This window comes from Propithecus coquereli, unplaced genomic scaffold (assembly GCF_000956105.1).
Source record: "Propithecus coquereli isolate 6110/MARCELLA unplaced genomic scaffold, Pcoq_1.0 Scaffold68, whole genome shotgun sequence".
NCBI classification, from domain to species: domain Eukaryota; kingdom Metazoa; phylum Chordata; class Mammalia; order Primates; family Indriidae; genus Propithecus; species Propithecus coquereli.
The window spans coordinates 3105764-3118104 of record NW_012152840.1 but is presented as its reverse complement, the minus strand read 5'-3'; the positions used below and the strand labels follow the sequence as shown (position 1 = coordinate 3118104).

The following is a 12341-nucleotide window of genomic DNA, read 5'->3' as shown; positions in this document are numbered from 1 at the left end:
GTATTGAAATAAATAACATTACCTTACGAAAAAATTAAAACATAGATGCCTAAGCAGAGTACAAGTTCTTAGAGAAACAGGACCGAATATGTTTTGTGCCCTCAGACTATATTACAATATCAATATTTTATTTGTAAAAATTGGTCTTGAAAATATTTTATCTATTTTATCAATTATGATTGAATGAGATCTATAGATATTGATATTTCTTAAGGATATTACAACTCAAGTTTAGGTACATAATGAGGAATTGCCTAATATAAATTCAAACTAACTTATGATTACATTTTTACTTGTTTTTTTTTTTCTTTTCTTTTTGGTGTGCTAGTCAAGGTTCGATCTCTTTATTACAGATGTTGATGTCACTTTTCCACTTCCCAAAAGTATTTGAATAAAAATAAAGAAATTATCTTAATTCTCACCAATATGCTTGAACCTTCCTAGCACAAGGACAAATTCTTGATTTAATCTTTGCATCCCTATCACAAAATAGGCTCTTAATAACTATTTTGGAACATGAATGACTTTGTTGTGACATTATATTTGTCTTACACGTCACTGGAAATATAAATCACCAGGGCTTGAACATGTTTTTATTTTGCTATAATGATTGCATGCAAACTATTTATAAATTGTTTTAATTTCACTTTTAATGCACAACTTACACTTGATAAATAAAAATCTCTTACACAAAAATTCATGTTAGTATATAAACAATTATTATTGCAAGATATTTACCTCAGTTCCCTTACAAAACCACCATATTAATGAGAGAGAAATTTAATTTTAAAGAAATGCCCTTTCAAAGCAGCTTTTTCTCATCTTCAAGCTCACAAAGGAATTCTTGGAGGTAGGAGGGAGTCTCCCATGCCCACTCCCCCCAAAAAGCCTGGAAGAAAAAGAAATTTCCACTCAAATTTAAAAAACATTGTTGCTATGGACCTACATGGATTTGTGTAAACTGTAAAGGCATATATTCTGAATTCTCCCGTTTTTTCATGAATTCCCTTTTAAGGTGATATCTTACGAAATACATACATTCTTCCTGATTCCGTTACACACATGCACTACGATAAAGATTATGGATCCCAGCAATTGCTCCTGCACTCAATAAAGGACAGAGAAAAATGCACCGAGGGCGAACCTATCTGCGAACGATCTCTGTAAGCCGATGTTTATTCAATTTGCACTAAATTCGTGGTGGCCTCACAAGAAACCTTTGTCTGTGGGACGGTGGGTCCCACAGTGGCAACCATTATCTATTCGTGGAAACGACAACCGATGACTCCGCCCGGGCTGGGGGTGGGGACGAGCACCGCGTGGAGAGCTCGACTGAGAATTAAAGTGAGTGAACAAAGAGAACTCCTGGCAGCCGCCGGCCAGCGCCTCGGAGCTGCATCAGGAGGCGTCAGTCACGCCCAGAAGGCTGTTCGAACCCGCCTCCCTGGAAAAGAGCTCAAGTAAATAATTGATGGAGATTGATCGGACCCAGGACAAAGCTTTGCGGAAAACCAGTGCGTGCGATTTCAAGCGGCTTTGGAATCTTCTGCCAAGTAGGGGATATGAGAGTGGAGAAAGGACTTTGAGCGCGGCTGCCAATCTTCCCTCTCGGGCGGTGGCTCTGGCCTTTTTGTCTTTTTGTCCCGCCACTCCCCACCCCTTCCCTGCCTTCTAGTATTTCCTCTCGAAAGTAATCTCTCTTTGGTTACTCCTACCCTGTGGTCCCTTGCAGTCCCGCCCTCTCCCCTGCCCTGTCCGGTGAGGTCAGCTCATGAATATCCCTGCACTGCCTGGGGAGCGTCTGGCACGGCTTGGTACCTCGCGTGTCAGTCTGCTGTGAGCCGCAGCTCCAGCCCAGCAGCGGGCCGCCGGGAAGTAACCCGCTCTGGGGGCAGCTGAGTCTTGACGTTACCGCCATTGTTTGGAGAAATCGAGTGGGTGTGGAACTGGAGCAAGCTGGCCCAAAGTCGTGCTCAGCCAGAAAGTCGCAAATAACGCTACGAACTTGAACTTTTCCTCGGCTCCGAAAGGCACAATAATAAAAACCCTGAGATCCACGGAATATCAAAAGGAAAGCGTTGGTGATTTGCATCAACTTCTTGGAAACATCGCCTCTGCTGAGAAGTGAGCAGTTCTGGATTTCTAAAGGGATGGGGATGAGAGATGGGGTGGGTCGGTAGGCAGACAAAACTTGTGATTGAAAGTGTTGGGGTTTGAGCCGGGCCAGGGTCGGTTGGGTGGCAGTTTCCACCGGGGGAAGCCTTGAAGAGATGCAGCATCTTGTCAGTTTGTGAGAACCACGTGACAGCAGCCAGGTACCTTTGATTGTGGAGCCCAGTTACTGGAACACAAGCTTTCTCCTGGGTTAAAGCTGTCTGGGGGCTGAGTTTAAGCATTATCTGATGGCTTCTAGGCTCTGAAATGATTCTGCCTAACTAAAAACAAAAAATAAGTTTGCATTGGCACATAGCTTAGTTGGGTGACCCACGTTAGTGTGATCCAGGCTGATGAACTAGGCCAGACATTTTACTAGTGTTGTGGCTTCAAGAGAAGATGTAGAAAATAAGTTGGTGGGCATTTTTTTTTCCTAATATCTTCTTTGTCCACCTTTATAATCTTTCTGTTTCTGGGAGGAGATGCCGGAAACAGATAGGGAGGTGGGGGAGGAGTCCTCCAGTAATATGTCTTTATAAAATGAGGAATTACTGCATGCTAACTTATGATACTAAAAATAGATGACAACAAGTATAATGCAAGTACAGTGACTGACAATAGAGTAATTTTCTCTTTTAATAAGAGAAAAATTTTAAAGAGCAAAACTTTATGCCTAGTCATGGCCTTTTCAGTGCTTTAGAGAGAAAGGATTCTAAGGAAAATGTATGTAATTGAGTAGCTGACTGGATCACTAGGGAGAAGAACCCATGAGGCAATAGCTTGCTATTTTCCAGATTAAAGAAGCCAGTGCTGGATTTATCTTGGAAAGATACACAATGGAAATTGATCTTACCACCATGAGGGAACATGTACCAGCCTTCCGGTTATAGGGTCATTCCGTCTCAAAATTCACTTTATAGAAAGAAATGGGCACTTTAAAAGTACATCTTTGCCTATGACAGTCAGCTAAGAAGATGCTCAAGAATGAAATTATTTTTTATCTAGCAATTACACTTAAAACTAAAATGATTCACAAGAACTATGAAATTGGATAAGTGTAGAAAAATTCATCACCAGAAACTTAGGGAGCCCTATAGAGCTACCCATCAACTTTTCCAAAAGAATTTTAAAAATTTATTTTCCAAAACTAAAACAAAACAAAACAATCACAACAAAACTTTGGGGTTGCTAATAACTAAACCATATAAATAATTCCTAATGCCATTATTTTCTTGAAACTGAGGTTGAGTTAAAATCATTATTTAGATTTTCTTTTGGTTCTGTTCTAAACGAAATTGAGTACATTTCTCTAAAACAACATTAGGGGTTGAAAATTGCTTGAGAAAAGTTTCACTTATACATATCAAATTTTCTCTAGGAGCCTTACATCATAACCTTTTTCCTCTAATTGACACTTGGGAATACTGATTTAATAAAACCTTCTCCACTAAACTAGGCTTTAAATATAGATTTGATGGTGAGGAAAGCCAAAGTTGTAAAAGCAAGAGTTTAACCACTCTAGCATATGAACATCTCCTTTTTTTTTGGAAGCTTCTTCTCGACCTTACCGTCTTCTCTTTCAATCTTCATTCCCATCAACACATTTCTGACTTGGTATCTCACCCTTTCCAAAACCTGCTGCTGCGAGGCTGTAAGGTTCAGCTGCTTTCAGATCCGTCATCATTTTACTGAGGTGGAGGGAGATGGAGACAGCGCCATCGTGGACAAAATGAGAATTGACCGGCCTGCATTCTATTCCTAAAGTCAAAGCTTGTATTAAGCTCCTTCCAATTCTCACCATTTTCTGGGGCTTCTCTTGCACAGCAAAATCACCCTTTGCTCTGTCACAATGTCGACATGTGTGCTTTCCTTCTTTTGTTTCTGTCCCAGCTTAGAAAGGAAGGTTGGTGGCGGTGAAGAGGGAAGAGGATGATCTAGTGATGGACGATTCCAAATCGCATCCAGTAGGTTCTTCCTAGACTGCCATGAGTCAGCCACCGTCCGGGGGCGCTGCCCCTCCCGCAGCCGCAGCTTCTGCTGCCTCCGCAGCCACTGAGGCTCGCCTGCACCCGGAGGGCAGCAGCAGAAAGCAGCAGCGAGCTCAATCACCTGCTAGGCCGAGGGACAATTCGCTCCGACAGACAGCCACCGCCACCCGGTCCCCCGTGGGGGCCGGCACTAAACTCAATTCTGTTCGGCAGCAGCAGCTGCAGCAGCAGCAACAGCAGGGTAACAAGACCGGGACCCGCGCGGGGCCTCCGGCAGGCTCCCGAGGCGGTGGAGGCGGGGCCGAGAAGGCGGCGCCCCAGGCGCCCAAAGGGGCCGCGCCGGGAGCTGTCCAGCCCGCGGCTGGTGCTGAAGCGGCCCCCGCAGCGACCCTGGCCGCTTTGGGTAGCAGGAGGCCCGGGCCGCCTGAGGAGCAGCCCCGAGAGCTAGATTCCGTGCCCTCGAAACTCGGGGAACCCCCTCCGCTCGGGGAAGGGGGAGGAGGGGACGGGGAAGGAGGAGGAGCCGGCGGCGGCTCCGGGGAAAGGGAGGGGGGCGCTCCGCAGCCGCCGCCGCCGCCCAGGGGCTGGCGAGGGAAAGGCATCCGCGCTCAGCAGAGGGGCGGCAGCGGCGGGGAGGGGGGCTCCCCTTCGCCATCCTCCTCTCCCGCGGGCAAAACCCCAGGCCCCGGTAGCAGAAACTCCGGAAGCGGCGTTGCAGGGGGCGGCAGCGGCGGTGGAGGGAGCTACTGGAAGGAAGGATGTCTGCAGTCTGAGCTCATCCAGTTCCATCTCAAGAAGGAGAGGGCGGCAGCGGCGGCAGCCGCGGCTCAGACGCACACTAAGAACGGCGGCGGTAGCAGTAGCCGCAGCTCCCCTGTCGCTGGTGCCCCTGCCATTTGTGAGCCCCTTGCAGTCCCTTCCGTCTCCCCAATGGCGGCGGCGGCGGAGGGCCCCCAGCAGAGCGCAGAGGGCAGCGCAGGCGGAGGGGGCATGCAAGCGGCGGCGCCCCCTTCGTCGCAGCCGCACCCGCAGCAGCTCCAGGAGCAGGAAGAAATGCAGGAGGAGATGGAGAAGCTGCGAGAGGAGAACGAGACTCTCAAGGTGAGGAGAGTGGGGGGAGGTAGGTGGGGGGAGGCGGGTGGGGGAGGGGAGGTGTGGGCCTCAGAGGATTAGGGCGTGTCCCGGCGGGGTGAGAGGCTGCTAACCCGATAGGGAGCCTTAAAGAGGGAGGGGAACAGGAAAGGAGGGAGGAGGGTCCTAGGCCTTGTCTGGATTTGAAACAGAACCCGATCTTAGTAACGTTAGGTTTTCATTTAAATCCAAATCTGGGCCTTCGTTTCTCTAATTATCATGGTTTGTCCCACTTTTTCGTGGAGAAAGCTAGAGTAAGAGAGCGAGAGAAGGCCCGAAGTGGGCCCTCTTTCCAGTTTCCTCTCCTTCATTCGGCTTCTTGTCACTTGACTAATGGAGGAGGAGGAAATAAAGCTGAGAATTTGGAGTTGGAATGGGGTGCGTATGGCGTATGTCGGAGGGGCTGGAGGTGAGGCTAATTTTGACGCGCGGCCTGTCACCGCCTCAGAACGAGATCGATGAGCTGAGAACCGAGATGGACGAGATGAGGGACACTTTCTTCGAGGAGGATGCCTGTCAACTGCAGGAAATGCGCCACGAGTTGGAGAGAGCCAACAAAAACTGCCGGATCCTGCAGTACCGCCTCCGCAAAGCCGAGCGCAAAAGGCTCCGCTATGCTCAGACCGGGGAAATCGACGGGGAGCTGTTGCGCAGCCTGGAGCAGGACCTGAAGGTCTGCGGCTTGGGGGTGGGCTTGACGGCGTGCGGCAGGGGCGGCCGGTGGGGACTTTGGTCAAGGGCTCTTTGCGCAGAAATGTCTTCAGTGGTGACGCGCAAAGAGCTTTGGGGATACAGAGTTTCGTACCGCTGACACAAAATAGCAGGGGCCCGGAGGGGTTAGAACTGACAGGTGGGTCTAAAGAGTCCAGTGTGTGCGGAGGGACTGGCAGAAAACCAGCTCAGTGGGCTCTCCTGGGAGTAACTGTGGCTCTTCAAGAGGTGAAGGGAAGAGGGCGCCTCCCTCCTGGGCGGAAACAAGGGCGTGACAAGGCGCAGGCTCTGGCTTTGATCTGGCCTGGAGTCTGTCTTCCAAGCCATGGCCAGGTGGAATTAAGCACTCAAGAGTAGCACTAGGAGGACCCCTCCCCGGGAGATGAAGCCCAGAATAGGAACAGCACCGGCAAGGTAACAGTTAAGATTTCCGTCTGCAAGTCCCCACCCCACCTCCTTCTTCCAGGGTACCTTCTTTTCTGTACTTGCCACTTAGGTAACTCCTGAAAGCAAAACTGTCTAACTTGTGGCCATTTTGTTGAAGTAAAAGGAGAATAAAGTAAATGAAAGAATCTCATTTTTAAAGTGAAGTTGCTCCTTCAGAATCTCTCCCAGTGAAGAAATCTCAACCTTGACAATGCATTTTTTAGACAAGTGTAGCCTCCAGTTCATTTTGATCGTAGGCAGATTCATTGACAATGCAACCAGATATTAAATTAATCGCCCTAGGCAATGAAATGAATGTACTTTTAATTGTGTTGACTTCATCAAGGCATAAAAATCAAATGTATAATTATCCTATATTTCTTTTGAAGAAAGCTATGAGTATATATTTTATGAAAATCATTATTGTGTTACCTCTTTTATTACTTTTCCTAGCATTTCTTGAGTGTTCACTATGTACCAGGCACTTGGCTAGCATTGTTACATACATTATTTCATTTGATTCTCAAGGGGGAAAAAAACCCTGTAAGGTAGAGATTGTTAATGACATCATTTTACAGAGGCAGAAGCTGCACCTTTCACAAAGGTTAGGGGCCCAGGCCTGGAAAGCAGCGATAGCGAGCCTCATTCTCCGTCCTGTCTAAAACCACAAGCCAGTATCCTACTCCTCTACACCAGAATGCTCCATTTTTCTTTCAAACCCTAAAACTTCCAAGATAATCTGAAAATATGTGGTAAAAATGCACAGTCATTCCCAAAAATTAATATCAAGAACTGAAGTGTTTCCTAAAATTAAGCACTGAGAATTCTAGTTATAAGATCAAAATTCAAGCCCCAGCCCTCTACTTGTACAAACTTCTGTTTTCCATTCTTTATCATAGGTGATAATGAAAACATCTACTGCATAGTTTTGTTGTAGAATTCAAGGAGATATGTGAAATTTCTCTACATGTGATAAAACGCAATAGAACATTTGTTACCATGGTGTAGGGTAGAAATTAAGGGAACAAAATCTAGAGCCATACTACTAGACTACTTGTTAGCTGTGTGACCTTGAGCATATTACTTTACCTCTATGAAACTCAATTTCCTGATCTCTAACATGGGAATCATAATAATAGCTATCTCATGGGATTGTTGTAAGGGTAAAATTGTTGATATATGTGAATTGCTTATATGTAAAGCACACTGAACACTTCCTAGCACATGGTAAGCACTAGATAAGTATTGGCTCTTAATGCTTTCAGAATGAATAAAATTTTAGCCCACTTATTATATTTTCTTTAATTATATTGTATTGATACAAACACTAATTCAGGTCGCAAAGGATGTATCTGTGAGACTTCACCATGAATTGGAAAATGTGGAAGAAAAGAGAACAACGACAGAAGGTGAAAATGAAAAACTGAGGCAACAGCTCATAGAAGTTGAAATTGCAAAGCAAGCTTTACAGAATGAACTGGAAAAAATGAAGGAGGTTAGTATTTGATTTTCTCATGGTGTACTATATATTTTTAGCTCTTCAGAAAAGAATCCCAAGGAGTAATATGACTGTTAAAATAATTCTTTCTCTTAAGATTACAGGACAGTTTTTTGTCCTCACGCAGTATGTTAAAAAATACATGATTTCATACTGATATATGAGTAGCAATGAAAAAATTCTGACCTGAACCCTATCTCTAACTTGACATATATGAGCTGTGATGAATGTTTCATCTCTGGGTCATCTAAATGTATATTAATTAGATAAATTACATAGTGTACTAAATGCAAAGTGTGTGAAGAAAATGAGCCTCGTGTTAGTTGAAGGGGAGAGTTAGTCCTGTGAGATTACTGCTGAGTTCACAGAGCCATAAACTTTTAGGATGGAAAAGGCTATAAAGGCCATTTAGTCTAATCCATTCATTGGTTGAATTCTGTCTATAATGAAGCTCTCTTGCCCCTGATGGTCTAATACTTAGAATATCACCAGTGACTAACCCTTAAGATCTTTTACAGCAGCCACTTCTATCACATCATAGCTCTGTTTAAAGGTTTTCTTTGTTCTTTTTTTTTTTTTTTGAGGCAGAGTCTCACTCTTTTGCCCCGGCTAGAGTGCCGTGGTGTCAGCCTAGCTCACAGCAACCTCATATTCCTGGGCTCAAGCGATCCTTCTGCCTCAGCCTCCCAAGTAGCTGGGACTACAGGCATGTGCCACCATGCCTGGCTAATTTTTTCTATATATTTTTAGTTGTCCGATTAATTTCTTTCTATTTTTAGTAGAGACGGGGTCTCGCTCTTGCTCAGGCTGGTCTCGAACTCCTGAGCTCAAACAATCCGCCCGTCTCGGCCTCCCAGAGTGCTAGGATTACAGGCGTGAGCCGGTTTTCTTTGTTTTGAGTTGAAATCTATTTAATGATGACTTTAACCAATTTATCTTAGTTCTATCCTTTAGGGTAGAAGAGTTAAATTTCTCTTCCATGTTAGCTACTTGAAGATTCCTACCTTATTTACCCTGAGTCTTCTCAAAGCAGGAAAAAAAAAAATAGAATCAGGATCAAAGAAAATAATTGGAGGAGAAAAGAAACTGAAAGGTTTATCAAGAAGCAATTAGCTTTATCATAAATAGCAATTTAATTTTAGTTAAAACAATATTCTTTGAAAATTACCTGAGCATGTACGATGCAACTTATGAAAACTATCATTGAGGATTAGCAAATGCACAAGTGGTCTTCTGAACAATTCCTCTGCTCGGATATTCAGAATTCTAAGGAAAATCCTAAGCTTTCCACAGACGCTGAGGTATTGAGCCACATGTCATAGCTGTGCTTATCTCAAAATGGTACAAAAATATATTTACAATGTAACAGTGAAAATGTAGTCTGAGGATATGTAAGTGCTAAGACTTTGCAGAACATGATGTCAGTGGAGTAAACTATTTTTTTGTGATCTTAGTGTCTACTTATTCTTATATTAAAATGACTTTAACATTTTTTAACATGAAAAAATAGGGAAAATTATTTCAATGATATGAAATCCTTGGCTACTAGTTAAGAGTGGCTCTGTGCTCCATGAAAAACATGGAGAATGAGCGCCCTGTGAGCTATCTTCACCAGTAACTAACTGGGTGACTTTAAAAGGCTTCTAACTTCTACTTGCCTTCGTTATAAACTGTAAAGTTTGTTTTATATGATTCTCAACATCTTTTGCCACTATTTAAGACTTTTATCATGAAATTCAGGACATCGCCATTTAAAGAGCAGCATAGTTTTTTTTTTCTAAAGTTAAGAGATCAAATGTGAAATTAATGTAGATATATGTTTCTTCAACAATAACTACAGTTGTAGTGTGTCATGTTAAAAGTGTCATTCCCAGGGCAAAAAATTAAGTGAGAAGCTGTAGTAGTTCTCCAGGGCTGCTCTAACAAAGTACCAAAAACTGGGTAGCTTAAACAACAAAATGTATCGTCTCACAGTTCTGGAGGATAGAAATCCAAAATCAAGGTGTTGGTAGGGCTCATTCCTTCTGAGACTGTGAGGGAAGGATCTGTTCTAGACCTCTCTCCCAGGCTTGCAGATGACTGTCTTCCAAATCCTAAATTCTCCCTTCTTATAAGAACACCAGTCATATTAAATTAGGGCCCACCTTAATGACCTCGTTTTAACTTGATTACCTCTGTAAAGACTCTATCTCCAAATAAGGTCACATCCTGAGAAATGGAGGATTAGGACTTCAATATATGAAATTGGCGTGGAGGGTGGGGAGGACGGAACACACTTTAGCCCAGAACGGTAGCAATTAATAGCTTCCTACAAGCAGGCTAAAAGAAAGTTCATCGTCAGCTTTCTTTTGCCCCATTCTCTGTTCATACGTCACTTGTGTTATCTCATATTCTTTGTCTATACAAAACAATGTCTATAAAAACATTTGAGTAAAAACAAACTTCGCTTGATTACCAGATATTGAAAAGAAATACCTCATAATTTGGTGTCATGTGAATGTTTTTCCAGTGGTTATCTGAAAAGTTGCATTTGAGAATGGCATAAGAGTTTTCCGATTTTCATCCTACATCCAGGAAAGGAAATGTTCATAGACTGTCCATTAGCTAGAAAGATGTGATCGCCCCCATCTTAAAATAAAAGCCAAAATAATTTGGCCACTAGGAGTAAGGGCTGGACTTTAGGAATGTCCTCAGGAGAATTTTAAAGATATGTTTTCTTGATTTTTTTTTTTCTCCCAAGCCCTTCCCTGTGACTATTTCCTCCTTCAGGGCTCTAATTCTGAGTTGAGAAAATACAGTTGCAGCACCACGCAGTGTGGATATATATTTTCATGACGTAGAGGCAATTCATATTCTCTTTGGAATTATAAAAGCCAAATGCCAATCCCTGATTAGGAAATACAACAAAAGTATAAAGAATTTAGGAGCGTGTATTAAGGACATCAACTTTTAAAGAAGATTTTTATTAAGAAAAATGGCATTCACAGTTTGAGAAGATGGGTGGTGGTGGGGAACAGAAATAGAAAGAGATAGGAAGTGAGAAATAGTGGAAGATAACACTCTAAGGATGCTACATGTAATAAAGGAAAAATCAACAATATTATGGCAGGAATGTTTTATAATCATCCATTTGAGGTTGACCTTCATAGTATTCAAAACAGTATAAGAAGTAGAATAAGTAGTTTAAAAATATGTTTAGAAATCAGAAATGTTTCAAATAAGATTTTTTATAACAGTAATTCTGTTATCCTCTAAGAAGATAAATATTAAAACTAAGCTGCTATATAATAAGCTTACTCTGTGGGGTAGGGGTTGTGAGTTTGCCATTGGATGACTTGTAACAGCTTCAGTTATCCATCTGCTTCCTTGGTTGTAAAGTGAAAATATATTCAAGTCCTTGGTGAGTGTTAACCACGTGGACTGTCATCCCTTTTGTCATTCTACTGGTGGAGAAAAATAGAACCAGGCCAAACTCTCCATTATGAGAAAAGACACTAGTTACAAAGTAAAATCATAAAATGTTAAATAGAATATGCTAGAGAAGAGCAATCCTCCAATCCTAAGAATTTAGTTCCTTGTATGGAGTCGTATAGATGTTGAACAGCACCACTGGGACTAATAGACCATCTGCTAGAGTTTGGGACTGTTTACTAAGGGTTTAACTAGCTCCAAGGGTATTAACCAATTGCTCTCAGTGCTGGTGGCTGCACAAGGTCCTGTGTGCCTGCTCACATCTATCTGCTTATCTTCTCCCCCTGAGTGAGTGGAGTAGGCACCTGGGAGTAAGAAGACTTGAGTAGAGGCAGGATGGAGGTAATTAGCTGTGTCTACTGCAACTCCTTGCTTGTATTGAAATAGCTGATATTCTGCCAACTGCAAACAAGAGGGACCTCTTAGAATGCTGCCTTCGAATCTTAATAGCATTCTCATCCCAATTATAAAGCATTGATTGCTACTAGCAGTATGCTTTCTTGCTGTAAAAAAATGCCTTTACTTTTATGTAACCAGGGAAAAATGATGGTGTATCTTTCAGCATCGTAAATGATCAGAAAGATGGTAGCTTTTGTAAAAGTTGTTTCATGAAAACAACTAGCTCTTTGAATGCCAGCATGGGTTCATGCACAAATAGGATAAAGGGAGGGTGTGGAAGAGGCTCTAGACAACACATTCTCTGTGAGGGGTGAATTTTTGGTACAGTTAAATTGAGGGTCACTGCCCTTATGAAGTTCTGCTGCTGTAGATGTGAACATTATTTTCAAAGCTTTGAAACTCTCTGTGCTCTTCAGGAGAGAGGGATTTTCTCATGTCACTTTTAAAAGTTGGGTGCTTGGAAAAGCATTGATGGCAGACATTTGAGCAAAGAAATCACCAACAGATGACCAAAGGGAAGAAAGAGTAAGTGAGATGATGATGATGATAACTATTTATCAGCT

General features: G+C 43.0%; 1 protein-coding gene across 1 annotated transcript in view; it reads left to right on the top strand.

Moving 5' to 3' along the window:
* The first annotated feature begins 1697 nt into the window (after positions 1–1697).
* The window catches only part of SOGA3 (SOGA family member 3), a 46948-nt gene continuing 36304 nt past the window's right edge, over positions 1698–12341 (top strand). Inside the window, exons 1-4 of the mRNA XM_012660808.1 lie at positions 1698–2124; positions 4045–5243; positions 5722–5946; positions 7747–7905. Coding sequence (XP_012516262.1) covers positions 4140–5243; positions 5722–5946; positions 7747–7905 — 1488 coding nt within the window. The 5' untranslated portion in view covers positions 1698–2124; positions 4045–4139. The remainder of the gene's footprint in view (positions 2125–4044; positions 5244–5721; positions 5947–7746; positions 7906–12341) is intronic.